Below are 20,667 nucleotides of genomic sequence, written 5' to 3' on the forward strand. Positions count from 1 at the left end.
TTTTATGGCTCAAAAATGATATATACCCGCTTTTTGAAATGGTAAATCAATCATTTTGATACATGATTTCAAGTCGCTTCTCTATTTTGGAGCGAGAATTGGAAAAGAGAAAACATTGAAATGTTAAAAGAAAGAACTTCATTATACCTCTCATTACAAATGAAAAAGTACTTAATGCTAAAGGAGTGACTTAGATACCATATTGGAGCTTAATTTTAAATTTATAGGATTCATAAACACCTGTACCTAAGTAAGTCAAGATGGTGATATTGAATAATATAGGACACCATTCGACTCTGGAGAGAAAAATTCATATGCCTTCACGTAAACCAGGCTCGTTATAAGAAAGTGTCTCTTAGAAATACTTGGTATAGGTAAAATAGGCTACCATATTCCTTAGATGCACCATGTTGATGACAAGTGAACTTGGCTAAAGAAATGAGCCAAAAAATGCTCATGTGTATGATAGGAACCTTTGTTTTTTATAGCCATGTATTGGAACCAAGTGCTAGTGTGTTTTGGTTCTTGTTCACGAACTTGAGAATGTTATTTCATGGCAAATTGAATCAATTATGCACTGTTATAAAGTCTTATGAGTTGATTCCTTGTATGAATTTTATGGTTTTTGTTCTCATCTTTGAATTTAACCAAGGCATAAGTAAGTTGTTCCTAAGTTGGCTATTAAAGAGCAGTTTGAATGTGCTGAGTACATTTTAGATTTGCCAATGGATGCAAAACTATGTGGCATTCACCCCTCCATAAATAAAAGGAAGATCTTGATAAAAAAAAATAGTTGAATATAGGATAGATCTTAAAAAGACAGATTGGTCCATAGTTAAAATTAAAAATCTTGAGATCAAAACCTAGACTCGAACTAAATAGTCAACTCAAATTGTGTTTGACCAGTTATGACTACTTGTATAATCGAATCTAGCTCACTTCTTGATTTTTGAACATATAGGCATATTTCTATAAAACTCAAAAGGTCAAATATATTAGAATGATATGTGAAGTACCTTGGATTAAAATTCAAAATCAACATCATAAGTTCCAAACTTTGGCGCAAAGAAAAATAGAGATAACCTCTTCACCCTAAAATAAAACTAGTCAATGAAATCAAATGGCTATCATTAAGAAGTGTATGATAACCACCACTAAATTTTCTTCAAGAATTGGGAAATAGATTTTGAAATCCCCTTTTGTACTATGTTATGCCTTGATGTGTTATGTTTATCCATGTATCACTGCTTGTTGATTTGAATATGAGTGACTTTTGTGCCTAAAGAAGTGAGACCATTGTTATGTCTCAATTAAGCTCTATCTTTGAGTATTAGAACCTATGAGTTGAACCATGTGAAACTCAAAGATAAATAATGGATAAAATTTGAATTTTCTCTAAGCTTTAAAATTTTGGATCTTATGGTAAATTTGGCTAATTTACCTTCTTGATCATGAAATGAGATTGATAGGAAAATCATCCCCATGAACTAAAAGTCTCAGTAGTAAAGTTATAACCAACAATAATAGCACCTAGGGGTAAATCCCATAACTTCCATGTCTCCCTATCTAACAGTGCCTCCATTTCAGCATTCATGGCCAACTTCTTCTAAGGATAAGAAAAGGGTAGCTTGCACGGAAGAAGGAATAATACAGGTAAACAAGGATAAAACAAATCTTTTATACTGGTCAGACAATAAATAAAATGAAACAAAGTTGGATAAAGGATAACAAGTACATTTTCTTACACATTTCTGGAGAACAATAGGAAGATATAAGTTACTTACCTCAAGAGCAGTAGACGAATTGGGATCATGGACCGGTGTGAGAGAGGGAACTATAGGCTGAGAGGAGGGCACCCTTTGTTGATAATATAACTGCATTTATTTCTCAATAGTAGCACTAGGTGAAGGTCCCGAACTATCCTCATAGGAGTAGGAATAAACAACTTTATATGTCTAGAAGAAGGAAGAACAATATTTGGAGAAGAATCAAAAAAGGGGTATACTCAAAAATTGTGACATCTACTTATACAAATGTTTTTTCTTGTATATGAATAAAACCATTTTCCCCCTTCTGTGTATGAGAATATCCCAAGAAAACACACCTGACTGCACAAGGTGACAATTTATCTTTGGATGGACCAAACGCATGTGCAAAACAAATACAACCAAAAACACGTGGGGGACACACGAAACAATGGAGCAAAAGGAAATAAAATATATAGAGAGATTTGAGCCCTAATATCACAAGAAAGCATGATCTTGATGAGAAAACATGTAGTAAGAACTACATTACCCCAATACGACTTGTGTACATTCATATGAAATAACATCGTACGACACAACTTCCAAAAGGGGAAGATTTTAACATTCAGTTACTCCAATTTGTTGTGGAGTAAACACAAAAGACAATTGATGAATAATCCCTTGACTTTGACAAAATACATCAAACTTCTGATTCATGAATTCAAGCCCATTATCAATACGTAGTACACAAAGTGAAGTGGCAAACTGATTTTTTTATTTTATTTTAGAAATTTTCAAATATACCAAAAACTTCAGTTTTCTCTCAAAGGAGATACACCCAAGTACATCTGTTAAAATCATCAATAAATGAAATAAAAGTATTTATAACCAAACAAACTAGTTACAAGACAAGGACCCCAAATATCTGAATGAACAGTTTCAAACTGAATACTCCTGTGATGAGGTATAAGAAATATAGTTTGGTGATGTTTGCCCAGTTGACACAATTCACACTAAAACGAAAGATTAGAAGGAAACGCAAGAAATATTGAATCAGTTTTACCATAGATGGATGACCTACCCATATGTGACATTGTAGAGAGGAGATAGTAGAGTGCAAAGCATGTAAACTCATATGGTAAGTGGCTCTCCAAGTAATATAATTTTCCCCTCTCACGTGTGGAGCCAATAATCCTCTTCGTCTCAAGGTCCTAAAACACACAATGAGTAGGATATAAGGTTAACAAACAATTCATTGATTTGGTTAATTGATTCATGGATAAAAGACTTATAGAAAACTTAGGAAATAGTCGAGCACAATGCAAGGAGACAAGAATAGCGCATGAGTGGCAATACCAATCCCTTAAACTAAAGAAACAAAACCATCAACTAAGGTAACTTGTTTATTACTAGATCACTCTTTTAAATTTGAAAACAAAGAAGACATACCTAACATATTAGTATTGGCTCCTGAGCAAAAACCCAGGTAGGCAATGTACGCACATGAAAAACTGACATACCTGAACTACTAGCCAAGGTGGATGTAGGTTTAGAAGTTTGAGATATAGATGCAGAAGAATAAGCAATTGAAAGTTGAGCCATGCGTTGAACAATTTGTTATTGTTGTCATAGTAATTTGTACATTTCATTAGACGACCCTGGTGTAACATTGTTTACCACCTCAGTAGGTGTCTCACTATTTTCATAAATAGTCGAGTTAGCTCATGTCAATTTACCAAACTTGATCTATCACTAATATGAAAAATGGTTTATTCTACCACAATGATTACACTTCCTCTTAGACTTACCATCTCTTCGGCCTCTGCCTTGACAGATCCATCTCGACCTCGACCTCTTCTAGTACTATTACGACCTATAGAAGACTCTTACAAAACCAAAGGTGCTAAGTGCAAAGGCATCCACCACCTTATGGTAAGTGGCTCTCCAAGTAATATAATTTTCCCCTCTCACGTGTGGAACCAATAATCCTCTTCGTCTCAAGGTCCTAAAACACACAATGAGTAGGATATAAGGTTAACAAACAATTCATTGATTTGGTTAATTGATTCATGGATAACAAACTTATAGAAAACTTAGGAAATAGTAGAGCACAGAACAAGGAGACAAGAATAGCGCATGAGTGGCAGTACCAATCCCTTAAACTAAAGAAACAAAACCATCAACTAAGGTAACTTGTTTATTACTAGATCACTCTTTTAAATTTGAAAACAAAGAAGACATACCTAACATATTAGTACTGGCTCCTGAGTAAAAACCCAGGTAGGCAATGTACGCACATGAAAAACTGACATACCTGAACTACTAGCCAAGGTGGATGTAGGTTTAGAAGTTTGAGATGTAGATGCAGAAGAATAAGCAATTGAAAGTTGAGGCATGCGTTGAACAATTTGTTATTGTTGTCGTAGTAATTTGTACATTTCATTAGACGACCCTGGTGTAACATTGTTTACCACCTCAGTAGGTGTCTCACTATTTTCATAAATAGTCGAGTTAGCTCATGTCAATTTACCAAACTTGATCTATCACTAATATGAAAAATGGTTTATTCTACCACAATGATTACACTTCCTCTTAGACTTACCATCTCTTCGGCCTCTGCCTTGACCAGATCCATCTCGACCTTGACCTCTTCTAGTACTATTACAACCTATAGAAGACTCTTACAAAACCAAAGGTGCTAAGTGCAAAGGCATCCACCACCTTAACTCCTTTACCAGGCCTGGGTACAACTGTTGTTTCAGCATGTTAAATTTTGGTAAATGATGTAGATAGTGTAGGTATGTCATCTATTGTAAGTACTAGTGTCTTTACTCCTTCAAATTCAGAACTCAATCCATTAAATATGATTATATTATTTCCTCAACTATCGTTCATCTGTAGTGAATGGATGATAAATATGTATCTCTTACACATCCTGTAACTAACCTATTACCCTTTTCTAGTCCAAAGAAATTTGTGTATAACTTATACATCCAGGATAAATTGCTCACTTGTTCAAATAGCAATTCTGAGACACCCACATCTCCTTTGATGTTTCAATTCATGACTTGATTCTTTAATTTGGAATCAATGTTGTTTACAATCTAAGTCATAACTTGGTTATCGTCTACCTCTTAGTCATCATTCATAGGCACTAGGGGGTCATATCTAACATATTTAGACTTCCTCTTAGCTTTTAAATACATTTGGATATATTTAGCTCAGCTAAGCTTAGTTCTACCCATTCAATTTTTCTGAGGTGATAGCAGTAGTATATTTTCCATCAAGACTACTAATGTTCCTTGTTGGAGTATAAACTTCACCAAAATCAACCATAATCACCACTATACAATCAAAATTAGGTGAATATAGCTTTAGGTAACAAGTCTTGTGTGCAAGGTAGGTGGGACCCACTTCTCAAAAATTAGGATTTTTATGCAATTTTTCGCCAAACCCAAAATTGACACAATTTCCACCGATAAAAGGCCAATATGCAATTAGAAATTACAAAGCAGCCTCAAATAGGGTTGACATCATCATCCAGGGTAATCAAGGAAACAAGAATACTGAACTATTCACCAAGTAGAAGGGGATTTCCCCAAATCAAAGGTCCTTCAAGAATTCCATCTTATATATACTACGCTTAAGAAAAGTAAGAACTAACAACACTTAAGGAAGAAAATTTGGTTTGTGTGTCATCTAGAAGAAAAGCTTTCAAGTTTTGTGTCATCTTATGCTTTTCTATGGCTAAACACACCATTAAGAAGAAAAGAAGAGGGGTGAAACAAGCAAATTTACTTGACTTGCCATTCTCTCACTTTGTAACTTTTTTGTTGTAATTAGGAAAGAATCAAATTTCTTACTTATTTGTGGACATGTGAAATTACTATGGAACTCAATGTTATAAAACCCAAACTAGATTGGTCGATTGGATTTGGTCCCTCGTTCAAGCTACGAGTCATACAGACCTGGAAAATCGCCCGTCTTTTCCCTGGTGGTGTATTTTTTACTAACGCACTTATTTATCCATGCACTTTTGAAAGTCTTATTGGGATTAGATTAAAAAAAAAATTATGGATTTGAATGAGAGTTCCAAAAATCGATCAGTACTAAAAGTGTTATTTGGGGCCGTCTAGCTATTTTTTCATCACTACCTTGTAGTGAGAAGATTGGATTACTTTTTCAAAAATCCAAATTAGACTTCAAAGCCTCCAGCATGAGCTTTCCGCATAATTTTTGGACAATTACAACGGTGAATGACATTTAATTTCTTAGCTACTGGAACTCACTCTCTTAAACTTTAACCTGTTTCTCCTCTTCAATGGAATCAGTGGATGATACTGATACTTCTCCACAACTCCACCTAGACTACCCGTCTCCCTCATTAATGGATGACGTCGGAGTTCCATTCTTTTGGGAGAAGATGAAGAACTATTAAATTCATCTTTGTAATTCCAAGAATTCCAAACCCAGTTAATATATAAGAGATGGAACCGCAATAAATGCACTAATTTCCATCTTGCACTCAACAAGAGGTTCGTCACTCCCTACTTACTCTTATGCTTTCTACTAGATGTTGTATAATCTGATAATATTTTCTTTTCAAGCCGCATTAGAAACAATTACGTAAAAAGAGATAAGTAGACAATCAGGTACATTAAGGAGTCCAGAAAAGCAGAATTGGTAAAAAAAAAAAACTCGCTTACCTTTGAAAAACCTCTCCCCAAGATCCGAAAACATCTAAAAAAATATAGTGAGGAGTAGCACAAGAAGGGACCTCCCAAGCCAGCAGGTTAAGGCTACGTAAAAGACTGGGATTAAGACTCTCGGTCGCCAAGAGAAGCTGGCTGTTTCATCATCTAAATGGTCCCCCATGAGAATTTAGGCGCAAACAATATCTTGAGGATACATCTTACAGCTCAGCTTGCAACAAAATGTCTATCAAATGAAGATCTCACTGCTGCTGGTCTTCTGGTCGATTTTCAAGTAGGCTGCGCTGAGCCAGGCGGTAGTATAAGATACCCATTGTAGCCATACATGCCCTACAAATAAAAGGATATCCAGGTGAGATAATCTTTGCTTTTAGGATTTGCATATTAGACATTAGGAAACAGTATGTGATGGGTAAAGCCCATAAAAATTTGGATCTTGAGTCCCACAAAAGTACTTGCTAAATTTGAGAGAGGAGAGAGAAAGTACATAAGAGCCATGATAAGGAGGGCTTTTCTCGGATCCATCCTTGATGTTCTCTGATGTCGCAATCGACCCTCCGGAACATCATCTCCAACAGATGCATCTTTGCGAGGTGGGGCTGTAACCGGTAGAGTTGGTAAGGCACTAGACCAGAAAGGTAGCAGAAGCCTCAGAAACTTGTGTTGGTAAGGACCTGCATAACAATGCCGCATTAGTTCACAAAAAGATGTCAACTTTCATGGTTGCCACTTGGGAGACGTCAACATTTTGAACTACACCTTCCAGCATAATGCTGCACATAGGCTTGCATTTCGAAGTGGGCTAAAATATTTACGCCCAATGTCATTAATAACACACAGGATAACATTTCAAGCATTTCCAAAAAGAATTTACTCTAGGACCTCAAGACCTAGATATTCTGAGTTAGTCTGATTACCAACATTAACACATTCAACCAATTTTACCACAAGTAAAAACAGTCAGTTGCAAATTTTAATCACCTCTTCGAGTATACTTCTTGTTGCTTGCATCTTCGTCATCAGCATAATATGAAATTTCAGAAAATTGTCTATCAACATACTGAGGGCCCTTTCTTGTTGTTGCTCCGGGCTGAATTGTACATAATTGTAAAACAAACACAAGAGAATTGGCATATGGAAATCTTCAAAAAGTCTAATTCAACAGAAACTAATGGAATATAGAGATAAGAGGCCCACTCACAGCCCCAGGGCTCAAGCTTTTCATATAGTTAGGCTCACGATCAGAACTGATCTGATTCCCTAATGGAGTGGGGCCATCTATTTCAACAATATCAGATGCAAATGTTTTCCCGCCTGAGTATCCTTCTTTAGCCATAGAAGAGCTCGGATCCATAATGGACTCAAATGAGTTAGTGTGATCCTGTTCATTGACAGTAGCAACACGAACAAGTGGCTCTGAGGCAAAAGCCGGAGGAGTACGATATTCCACAGCGGGAAGATCATTTCCAAACACATTCTTTTCTTGGCCAGTCTGCAGCCACCAAATATCTTTTTAAACATTTAAAGTGATAAGTAATAGCTACAAGCTCTGTACTCTGATCAACTAGAAAGCATTTTTTTTCTGACACAATGAGCAATGACACTTAAATTCAAAGACAAAAAGGTACATAAATTTTCCATGGAAAGGAATTATTGTTTCTTTTGTTGAATGCCAATATTACACACACACTACACTAGATACCCTCCCATGTGGCCATTTTTCCCAAGGTATAACTTTCCAAGGGCAGAGGAATTACACCAATATTATCAAACCCTGCATGGTCATGGACCCAGTGAGATTACCAGGTCTGGATCAATCAGTTTGACCCACCATTAGAACCACTGCGGACATCTTCAGACATCATTAAAGACTTTTAGAAATTTAATAAAAATTAAAAATTAAATGGGGGAGACTATCTCCCCCAATCTGCACAAACGGAGGGGATGTAGCCCCACGTCTCCCCTGCCTCTTTTCTGCAAAAGGGGAGAGGGAAACCCCATCCTCTTGCCATCACTAAGTTTCTGCATGGCAGTAGGGAGGGAAGAGGACCTCTCCCCCATCATTGAAGTGAAGGGCAGGAGGAGAGGTTTGTTGCCCCCATCTCCCCCTCAGTTTGGAGACTGCCAGGGGAGGGGCCCTACCAGTGACAGAGGTTTCTCAATCATGCAAAGAGTATTCCCTTGCAGATGCTAGTACTGGGTTGATCTGGACAGGTCAACCAATTCACTGGCTGAAACGTCAAAGACAGCCTGGTCAACCCAGTTTTGACCTATTCCAATTTTTTGTGTTTTCAGACCCCGTAGCAACACTGGATCAGCTCAGCTGATGAGTCCAGTCTAGGTCTGATAATATTAATAAGCACAGAAAATGTGACAGACATCTATGATGGAATTATGGATTTTTATGGACACTTGGCTGAATTTGGGTAAACAAAAAGTGCCAATAGCTTTGCTGATGATCTTGCCAGGAATGGTGTCTATTTACAATATCATCTTAAAACTAAGACCAAATGGTTTTGCAAAGAAGGTACTGTAAATAGACATCATTCCTAGCAAGAGCATCAGCTAAGCTATTGGCATTTTTGTGTAAGCCAAACTCAGTCAAGTGTTCATGAACATCCATAGCCAAGCAGATTTCATTTCCAGACATGCAACTGAGAATAACTTCTGAGTTACCTCCAATAAAAAGTGGGTCAATGAATCAGTCTCTATTGCTCTGGGAATTCGAACCCAAAACACCATGGACTAGGGAAACATCTGTCAATTGGACTAGGGATTGCATTTTCCAAAGTTCTTCTGATGGTTATTTGTTGCAGGTCTTCTGTGATCCTGAGTAATTTCTCCCTATGAATCGGTCTCTATTACTCTGGGGGTTCGAACCCAAAACACCATGGACTAGGGAAACATCCGTCAATTGGACTAGGGATTGCATTTTCCAAAGTTCTTCTGATGGTTATTTGTTGCTGGTCTTCTGTGATCCTGTGTAATTTCTCCCTTGGCAGTCTCTCACTAATAAAATTCTCTTCTCGTGACTTGCATTTTGGCTCAATAGTCACATAGTTAGCTTTCTAGTCTGAGGCATTGGGTTCAAATTTCACGAAGGAAAGGGATTTCAACATTAGAAAAAACAAAAAAAAAAAGAGGAAATCACCAAGGATATCAAGCCAGAATGTAGCACAAGGGAGAGAGTGGAAGACCTCAACTCCTTTTCTGCATGGAGTGGGGACGGAATGCCTAACCCCATCCCCTCTTCTGCCTCTCCGATGCAGAGGCTAGAGGTCCCTGACACAGCCTGCTGGTTAATTTAAGTTGAAAGTTATCTCTAGTGTATGGTAACCCACAGTTTTTTTTTTTTTTTAAATGGTAACCCACAGTTCAGCAAACAAAAATAAACCTGCAATCTGAACTCAAGTTTATGGGTAAACCATTTTCTTTTTCTATGTTAATACACACACTACAACTCTTTTCCCTGGTGAGACTTGAACCCAAGACCTCACACTGAAAACCTCCGATGTTGCCTGAAGGAAGAGTTTTTGCAGTTATCAAGAAATTTAACAAGAAGAGATAAAAATAAAGTAACAGCAGAATTGTAACAATGATAAAAAGACATCATCCTCCTTATATAAGAATTGCACTGTCCTAAATTAAGGCTCTAATTAGTAGTTGCTAGATGTACACTGGATTGTCCTCATCTTGAGTCAAATTTGAAGGAACTTCGAAATATTATGAATGCTAAACCAACCTCAACTCAAACATAAAAATGTGATTCTTCCTCTAGTCATAGGAATGTCAATGTTAGTCATATAGCAGATCTTGTCTATATCTCTATGCCTTCTTTTTCCTTTTCATTTTTACTTCCCTTGAGCGGATACCAAAATGAGACTTGCCTATGTACATAGCATGTCACATGCAAGCACAGAGAATTTTGAGATGGGATGGACCCTCTCCTTTTGTATTTATTTTTCTCTTCTAATAAAATTTCTCAATCATGCAAAAAAGAATTGCAACAGACTTCCCATACAAATAGATGAGGCCCCAAAGGTTTGGGGGGAGAAAAATGATAACAGTTCATCCATCTCTGGGCATAGCATGTCAACAGAAACTAAACAAAGATAAATGTTCCCAACAATATAAGAAATACACAACACAAACCTTTTATATAAGTATGTATGACAAAAGAAAAATAAAATTGCACCAATCCAAATTACAAGCAAAACCCAAAAATCACAAGGATCTCTTACCTGGATTACAGCTTCCTTCAATTTCAAATGAACACGTGACCCAGAATCTTGGATGGATTTAGGAGGCCAAATCTGAACAAAAATGAATAAAAGATCCGGCTAAACATTTTTAAAAAACACATATGCAATTATAGACTGCCAATTATCAAAGCAATTTGTGCCAGCAACCACAACCATAAAGAAGCAGAAACATTACTCTTTCAAAAAAACAAAAACAAAAAAAAAAAAAAGTGATTTCATGACTTGAGAAGAGGCAAGAGAAGTCTTACAAAACAAGGGGAGAGGAACTCCATACAACAAGGGATTCACAAAAGATACCTTTCTTAGGAAGATAATCTGTTACATTATTGGCACATGGCCATGGAGTTCTATGCCATGAAATTTCTCAGTGTTTACAAATGTCAAAATTTCGTAGAAAACATTCATAAGCACTAACTTGTTTTAAAAAGTAAACCATAAGTAAACACTGCCATTGCAAGAGAAATTGTTAGAATATTTTAAAATTTCATGAGAAAAAGTAATATTTGTTAACCTGCTACTTTCTTTAATTTTCTTTAGCAAAAACCTCTATAGAAATAAATCTTTTTTTGAAAAAAGCAGTGCAATTTTTTATTATGATAAGAAAATAAATACAAGGAGTTTGATAAGAATGAAGAAATATTTTAGAAAATATAAATATAAATATAGAAAGCATATTTCAAATAGGCAGTGACCTGAGGGAATGCATCTCCCACAATATTATACTCCCATAAATCAGACCCATAGTACAAAACCCAAAGAATGTTCTTCTCCCACGCAGAAGTAAATCCTTTTTCAATGTTTTTCAACTGTCCTGATTAAATTGTCTTAAACTCAGGAGGCTTCTATGTGTCTTCTACTCCCTTTCCTTTTACAATTTCTTCTTTGGGAAACCTAGCACCACTACTTAAAGAAAACGTTTTGTTACTACCAATAAAAATCTCTGTTGTAACTTTTCCTAGCAGTTTCCCTTTTGATGTATTTATGTTTTCTGTTTCCTAGATATCACATGTACTGGCTTGTCTTGGATCAGAGACTCTTAACTTAATAACTATGCAACTGAAACAACTGCAGTAAAGTCCTCTGCCGAGTAGCACCTAGAGAGGATTTCCCAAGAAATTTTCAGCATGTACAAAAGCAACTGATGAAGTGATTTCAAAACTGAAAGACCATTATGCAAACAAAGCATAATATCAAGTTGTACTATACTCAAGAAGCACATTATGTTTGTGTAATTGTTTGAGTAGAACCATTGTTCTCAAATAGTTCCTTCATCTAAACTTTTTTCTGATATTTTTAAATAGTGTGGTGCTTTTAAGCACTCAGTAGATGGCAATTAAAATTTTACTTGATTCACTGCCCCTTCTTACTGAATTATAGTACTTCAACTTTAGTCGCTACCAACTTCTTTAACACAATTCCATAGTTTGAATGTTGTAAATTTTATATATCCTTATATTGTTTTAACTTCTTTGGTAGATCTGCCTACCATTTTGGGAACTGTTCAAGTGAGAGAAGAATAACAGCACTTTATGGTGCTTAACACTACTAGTTTATTACACAATTAAATATATCAAAACATAGTAAACAGCTAAGGTAACAACTGAGAGAACACCTTTCCATGAGTTTGGAACTTACAGGAGAAGAGCATGCAGGGCAAACATAACCCGCTGGCGCAGTATGAGGTGGATAACTTTGAATGTGTGAGACCAAGCAACTAGTGTGTATTATATCTGAAAAGAGCAAAGAAAAATGATTGAATGAAATTTTCATACACCAAAAGCACTTCCACAGATAAGTAATTTGTATATAAGCGAGTTACTGCTTATATGACACGATACATACGCAAGCAGCCCAATCGGGTAGTTTGAGAATCACTTCCACCCTCGAGAGCACTATTACACGAACAGCATCTCGTAGGCCAATCATACTCCCCATCTATAACCCATTCTGAATAGGTACGGACCTAAAACATAACAGAAGAAGTAAACTCATGAGTATAACAATGCACTTATAATCCTTTTATATGTGCTTACATGGTGTTTATTGATGATTGGATTTTCAAAAGATTTCAAGGTCTTATCGATGATTGGTGGTGTCTTACAAGATCATGATGGTAAAATTCTCTTAATATTCAGTGCACCTATATGTGTGGCTGACGTTACCATCGGTGAGACCTAAAACCTGCTGCAAAGTGTTTCGTATTATAATGTTAAAGTTCTGTAATCCTATATTATTAAGGTTGACCCTAAATTTGTCATTAGAAGGTATTTTGAAAACAAACTTACCCCAAACCACAACCCCCCCCCCCCCCCCCCCCCTCACAAAAAAAAATAATAATAATAATAATAAAACATTTGTTAAGCTACATTGAGAAAATCATGGACCGGGCTCAATCTCTCTCTGCTAGCTGGAAGCTACTATTCAGTGAATCAAATGGCAGGCAACCTTGCTTGGGAACGATTTGAGTCAAATGACCTTGTTTTAATGTAATCCTTTTTTGGAAATTTTACTGTTGGCTTTCCCCACTGTTTTGTTGCGGGGGTTGCCATCTTTAAAATAAAAATTAAGATCATTCAAAAAAAAAAAAGAAGCATTTGGCCACCAGTATGGAATATTGACATCACAAACACTTACAGGAAATGACTAGTCATCAACTGCTCAATGGTTACAATTTAAAGAACCACTGAAAGTTACTCATCGAACAAGAAATAGTCCCGTACATATGCATCACTTATTTTACTGCTCTACCTAGTATACTTAGCATTGAAGAATTATTGTATGTCAAATATTAAATGTAGTATGGTTGTCAAATGACAAAACTAGAAGCACTATCAGAAAATATGGACGTCTAATGTGTTGATTTGGTACTCAACCATAAAAAATAAATGTGCAATAACTCCCCTGCTCTCCCCTGCTGAAGACCTTTAGCAAGATTCTCAGCCTTGAAACTAGCATACTTTTTAAGAGTAACACAAACATGTCCTAAGAAGGTATTGCCCCACATAATACAGACTTAACTAATAGTGAAATAAGGACATAAAAATGCCTTACCATTTCGACCACTTCCCTATTTAATGTCTCCCTTACAATTTACACACCTTTATTTTCTAGTTCCCTTCATATATTACTTACTTAGTTTTCAAAAAGAATATATTTTCTTTGAAAATCTTTTCAAAAAAATATGTTACTTCCATATTGTCAGGAAAACTAATTTCTGAGAGCTATGCATGTTCAATTCATTTTACATAAGACTTTAAGTCAAGTTTCAGGGATAGTTGTTATATGGCTGGTGAGGGCCTACCTGGACTGGCCTCGAGTAAGGCAGCCTATTGCACAATAGACATGAAGGCCAAGTTTTCATGTTCCATTAGCTCAAAAACTAAAACTTTAGCACATTTCTCTATAAGAGTCTGCTTTGTGTCCCACGCTTGAAAGCCAAACACTTGATGATCTGTCATGTGTTTGGCCAGGCCCAACTGGGAGTACTGTTGTCATGTTGGGCCTCTCAGTTCTAGACATGCTTTAAGGGTCTAGTTTTGTGCATTCCAACACCTTTGAATCATTTATTTAGGGGAAAAACACTATTTTAAACATTAAAAATTAACGAAAAATAAAATGAGTAGAAAAGAAGACTTACTTATACATTAAAAAAAGAAAAAAGATAAACCACAACAAAGTGACCAACCTAATGATTTTCAGGATTCCATAGATCATAACTTTAGGAAAAAGAGAGAAGGAAGAAGGAAGAAGAGATAAGAGAAAGAGATGATAGAAATATGGTACACGTCCAAAGAGAGGATAGGAAATTAGGGCTTTCGACTTATCCAAACCCTCCCCCAAAAGATATATTTATAGGTATCAAAACTACCAATATTACAAGTATACCCTTCACCTTAATAAGAGTGAAGAAAAGACAAGAAATTTAAAATAATTACATTAGTGTCACCTTAATTACATCATATCAATGTCCAAGCAAATAAGAAAAGGCATCATGCTACAATATATGATGAAGGATAAAGCATTTACATACAAGATGTGAGCTTCGTGTCAGAAATAATATAATATACAACACACAAATTTAACATATACGAAAATTAGAGAAAAAGAGAAGAGGCAAGATGTGAAAGTATAGGAATAAAATAATTAGGAAATGATTGAACAACAACAGGATAAAAAAGGATAATGTACCAAAAAACAACTGGTTTGAGCAGTAACTTCCAGGATTTTTTTTCCTTTTTTGGACTTCTTCCAGTCCAGAAGGCCTTGGAAATGGAAGAAGTCCAAAAAAGGAAAAAAACAATCAGTCCATTCTTTAGAGGTTTTTATTGTGACATTGTCACTAGCTTTCATGAGTTTCAAAAGGTTTATGGCTCTTTCTCCTTGTATATAGACTGAGCAGTTTAATTTTAATCTTTTTTTTATAGTGAATTTTGTTAGAAGATGGGAGGATTACAAAGAGGACTGACCCCCCAAAGCAGAGAGGGCAGTCGCCAGCATAAACAATCCACATGAAAGAAGTACAAAATTACAACTCCAGTTTTAAAACTACAAAGTTGAAAGATTAATTCCATCATGAGCAAGCTTGTTTGTAGTGGCATTGGCATACCTGGACAAGCTGCCAAGAAATGGAAACAGATGAAGCTAAATCCATACGTCCTCCAAATGTGGCAAGAGGTGCCAAGGGGAGTCAATATTTTTACTGCACCAGCTAATGACGTTAGCTAAGTTGCCATCCATAGTAATAATGTTACTGTTTAGGTTGTTATGTTTTATGCTTTTGCCTTCCCCTCAAGGTTTTTATCAGTATCTATTTCTGATATTTCTTCTAATGATTCTTTACAAAAGGATTAAATACTTTCAAATTTTTACACTAATGAAAAACTAGGAAATGGACATATTAGATAACACTAATGAGAAGCAAAAATTGAGACGGTAAATATGAGAGAATCATTTGACACGGTTCTGGCATATTCAAACGATAATGGTGAACCAGTGAGGAGAGTATTGTCATTATCAGTTAAAAAACCAGCAAGACATATAGGAATGCCAGAAAATAACATGGATGGAAGGGTGAAAGACTTGAAAAAATGGAACAAAATGATGAAACTAGCTGAGGCAAAGCAGAATGGGAAGTAAAATTCATGAAACACCAAACATTCTTGGGATACAAGATATTATTTTCCTAATACCTTCAAAGTTGTTGAACAAGCTATTCTGCTATGTATTAATTTGTCCCAGAAAAAGGTTGGCTTAAAGAGTGTCTTATTCCAATTTCATCTTTCAAACATAAAATTTATTTCGGTAAGGGCAACATGGACAAAATCACAAATGTTAAAGTTGAAAAAAATAAAAAACCTGCCAATACTAAAGCCCAATTTACAATCTATGATCTGAGGATTAGAAAAAATAACATGTCAAAGTCATCATTTTGGTCTTCACGTCAGGCTTTAGAGTATTTCCAAAATGACCACAATCCTTGGCTGCCTATTTGCATCCCATCCTTTTTAAGTTAGCCCTATTCAGTACTGCCTTCTAAGGCTTTATGGGATCCTATTATTGTTTGTTCACATGGAATCATGGCCTTGCTCCTTTGCCTATTTGCATCCCTTCCTTTTATCTTGGCCTAGCCCTATTCAGGACAGCCTTCTAAGGCTTTGAGAAATCCTATTCTTGTTTGTACACAAGGAATCACAGGCTCCTTCCTTCGACTTTCAAGAGCGAACTTGGTTATATCTACAACTGTCGGCTAATCTAATTCTTCTCTTTCCATTCTGGTATAGATGCCAACTGTAGAAGGTTCCTTTGGATGGAAGCAAATAATAAATTTAAACTTATGTCAGTGATTCGGAAAGTGGTTTGCATGCCTATATTATGGTCCAAGAATTGGGACAATCAGATAAATAAATTTGACACTTTCAGCCAAATTGATCAGGAGGTTTGAGACGGATAAAGTAACTCTATGGAGGAAACTCAAAAGTAGCTAAATATCATACAAAAATAACTCAATTTAGCTAAATGGTGTTACAAGAAACAATCAGTGCTTCATCCATACAATTTCTCATCTCCTGCTTAGATTTTTGTGGATGTGGATCAAGTCAAAAAGTCTTCCCCACCTTATATATCATGCTCATAATGGTGATACAATTAGAGATCGGCTAGTTGTTTGGAACAAAAATACAACTTCAGACACTTTCCCTTCTCATTTAGAATTGCTCATTCTTGTCACATCTTACTCAAAGTCTCCCAACTTCAGATGGCCATTTAGAGTAAAATCTGAAATTTTCAAAGGGATTTGACAAATGAAAACTCATGAAGCCCCGCTTCTTTCTAGGTTAGGAAGTATTCATACAAAAACAACTGAAAAGATTGTTCAATTTGGAAAATGAATATCTCCGGTCATACACAGAGCATCGTAGATGTCTTCCCTCTTGTTATAATGGCTATCCCCTCCATATTAATTGGGAACAGTCACTGTTGTTTTCTTTTGTGGATATTGGTCAGATGGGCAAAGGCACACACATACACATGCACTGACGACACTATCCACAATACTTGTACCAAAGATCTTACAAAAGAGACCCCCCAATGTGGCCATGGGGCCCAAAGTTCAATACACCAGTGAAAGTATCTGCAATTTCTTAGGTTCCTCTTGCTACCCCTGAAGCTATACACTTTGTTTGACATGCTTCCAAAGGGAAGACTTTGACTTATGATTTGTTGCTTAGAAAAAGTTGTCTACAGAGAACCAAAGTGAATGTCTTGTAATGAACAGAAGAGATTGGGATTACCTTTCCCTTCACAAACTTTTTTGACTTTTGAGAATGTGGTGCAATGCTAAAAAAATTTAATTGTTTTTGTTGCATTCCCCACACTTTTTGGATATTTTTCCCAATCGTTCCCCTCCCACATTTCTTAGATTGAGATAGAAGAAATTAATTATTGTGTTTACTTAGTCTTTATTTGGTGTTTGTTAATAAAAAAAATCTGTATGATTAAAAAGGGCAGAACAGTTGAAAGAATTCTCCTAGTATCTTCTCTGCCGCTAAAGGATTTCATATTTACAAGTCTACCATAAGAGAAAATGGAGGGTAATGATATGTCTAGTTGACTCCAAGCAAGGAACTTTTCAACAACGGATACCACCCCCATGAGGATTGGTTTAAATTCAATTTTTATTGCAGCATCAGAGGTAAGCCAGATCTAGGTGACGGAGGTGAGGTTGTATGGAATAATTTTGGGAATTTTAGCCTTGTATACTCCACTTTATAAGCTTGACCAGTTGACCTCCTCAATAGAATCATCACGAAACCAAGTGCACAAAAAATTTATGTCATAGTTTTCTCAATAATGCTCAACAATCGTACTAACACTCGAAAAGAATCATTATCTTGATCATGTAAAAAATTTGAAACTACAATTTCTAACACTGAATATTTTTAGGACAGTTTTCTGTACATAAGAGGGCAGAGGGGGTCTCTAAGTTTTTTTTTTTTGATGACTTATGAAGGGTTTTTAAATATAAGTAACAACTAACTTTAACTGCCACAAAGTTTGGCATTTTTTGTAGGATCAAAATAAAAACATAAAAAAAACTTACTGTTTCAGAAAAATAATCAAAATAAAATAAATGATGAATAGAAGTCAGAGAGATACTCACCACACATATTTGGTGCTCTGGAAAACAGATACATTCCCCACAAACTGGAACTTTGTGCACAAAGCAGTAAAGTTTAGTTGCCTGAAAATACGAACTCCCAGAATTACTGATAGAAAAGGTAAAAACAACTATACTACATTTGAATTATAAGAGTTCAAGAAATCTCGATTATGTGAAAGCATTCCTCTAAATGATAGTGAAAACTTCAGAGTACCCAAGCTGGTCACGCCTGAAAGATATCCTAATTTACGGTGGAACTTGTCACGAAGTCGATCTCGTTGGTGGAGACCAGAGGGTAACCATACACAAGAAGCCACGTAAACCTTATTAAGAGAAAAAATTTCAAGCGGCTCGAAATAACAGAGGTGTAAAATTAAATATAAAAGAGGCAAATAGTCCAATTTCGTTCCTCTCACAATTCAAAGTAATAATGTGTCGAACAAAACGAATTCCATGAAGAGAGAAATGAGATAGAGACTAAGACAGCGAGCAAATTAGCACAAGCCAGTTAGAAAAAATCATAATGCCGCGATAGTAGTTAACAAAAGACGTAGCAGAACAAACTTCTTTGGATCATTGCCCGAGAGCAGTGCTCCTGAGAAGGCCTTAATGTTTTTTCCTCAGCAATTAAAAAGAATATAGATTTTCACCAATCATTTTTGTTGATCCAAAGCTCCTGGAACTACAAGTCAATTTCTAGCTCAAGTGCGATAAATTTCACAAATTTGAGGTCTTGCTAATATTCAAATTGGATGAATTTTATCCGTCGATAAGCAAAAATTCACGTGAGACTGAGATAATGAACATACTTTGCGACATTTGCAGACCACCATTGCATCGGCTGGGAAACCCCGTCAAGGAGCAGCCGAGACGGGATCGAGAGATTTAGATCCGTAAGGAGGTAAGAGCTTGGAGGAGAGAAAAGAGTGCCGCTTCTCGCCGGTGAAATGAAAACCTGGCCTACCAACGTGGCTCGCGGGCCGTGGCAAAAGTGGGACCGACCAGTCATGCTCATGCATATGACTTGTGCTTGTTTTAACCTACTCGTTAGATTTAAGATTTAAATTTAATGGAAATTCATTTTTTTGTATTTATTATCCTACAATTTCAAGCATAATATATTTTTCACTATTAAACTTATTCCATCTAAAATTAAAATGAAAATAATCTTCTTTTATCAATGTAACAAAGAATGTGGTAATGTTACTAAGGCTAAGATAAGACTTTATGGAAGCCTTTTCTCTTAAATATGACTCACTCACTTGAACAGAATGGGCTCCACTTAACACACTAATCATAGTAACTTGTTTTAGAGAAAACAAAAGGTGTACGACGAGGGAAAGTGAAAATGAATTCAAATTCACTTTTACTTACCCAAAATCGTTAGTATGTGTCTAACGAGTGAAAGTAAAAGTGAATTACCTGTGTAATTGACTTTCACTAGTTCTCTTTCGACGCTCCTCTAACCAATATGTTGCTTCCCTCCTCTCTCGACCCTTTTAAATCCGAGCTTCCTCGAGATCGACACTACCCCCCTCTCTCAAAACCCTCGCTCAAAAAATTTTGATGCTTAAAAATAGAAGCTTGTTTCCCCTGCAACATTCTTCCTGCCCACTCAATGCTGGTTAGGGAAGAAGATCCAACGTGACTGACTAGATTTTTTTTTCTCGTTTTTAATATAAAAAAATAAATTTCTCATTCTATTATCACTTGTATAAAAATATCTTATACTCTCTTATTTTAAATGGTTACTATTTTTTACATCATTTTACATTTAATTTAATCTAAATTTTAATTATTTACTTTGATAATAACATTTGGAAGTTATCTATTTTGCACTATTTTTTTATTTTTAAAAATTCTTATTAATTTATAGCTATTTAAATCTCTTTTAAAGTTTATTTAAATTTTTTATGTATGTGTTTCTTTTAAATTTATTTACATGATTTAACTTATTCCCAAAACATTGAAAAGTACAAATTAGATCCACTCTATTTTCTGTACTACATGCTTTCAATTTATTTATTTATTTTATGTTTGTAGATTTGCGTTTACATAATAATTAATTTTCAAAAGTAAATAGTTGTTATTTCTATTTAATTTACATTATTTTAAATTTTTAAAAATTTCACCAATTTATTTTCTGTTCAACTTATGTGTGTTTAATCTGTTCGTTAAAAAATTAAAAAAACTTTAAACTCTATTAATTTACTAAAAATAGATGTTTATTATTCGCTTAATGTTATAACAAAAACCATTCAAAAAATATTTTATATTTTCCCTTTTGTATT

The 20,667-nt window shown here is 35.5% G+C and overlaps 1 protein-coding gene across 1 annotated transcript; it reads right to left on the minus strand.

Moving 5' to 3' along the window:
• Positions 1-6,459: 6,459 nt before the first annotated feature.
• Positions 6,460-19,278, minus strand: LOC137951877 (uncharacterized). Its single transcript, XM_068798843.1, has 9 exons — positions 19,186-19,278; positions 18,377-18,457; positions 12,562-12,682; positions 12,355-12,449; positions 10,699-10,770; positions 7,659-7,949; positions 7,439-7,547; positions 6,945-7,131; positions 6,460-6,787 (listed from the first exon to the last, which is right to left on the minus strand). Exons 1-9 carry the CDS (start codon positions 19,207-19,209, stop codon positions 6,700-6,702), a joined length of 1,068 nt encoding a protein of 355 aa, XP_068654944.1. The 5' UTR covers positions 19,210-19,278; the 3' UTR covers positions 6,460-6,699.
• Between the last annotated feature and the right edge of the window lie 1,389 nt (positions 19,279-20,667).

The sequence above is a fragment of the Aristolochia californica genome, unplaced genomic scaffold, assembly GCF_029961685.1.
Source record: "Aristolochia californica isolate CCGP_79_NKW_82.1479 unplaced genomic scaffold, dmAriCali1.0.hap1 SCAF_15, whole genome shotgun sequence".
In the NCBI taxonomy this organism is placed as follows: domain Eukaryota; kingdom Viridiplantae; phylum Streptophyta; class Magnoliopsida; order Piperales; family Aristolochiaceae; genus Aristolochia; species Aristolochia californica.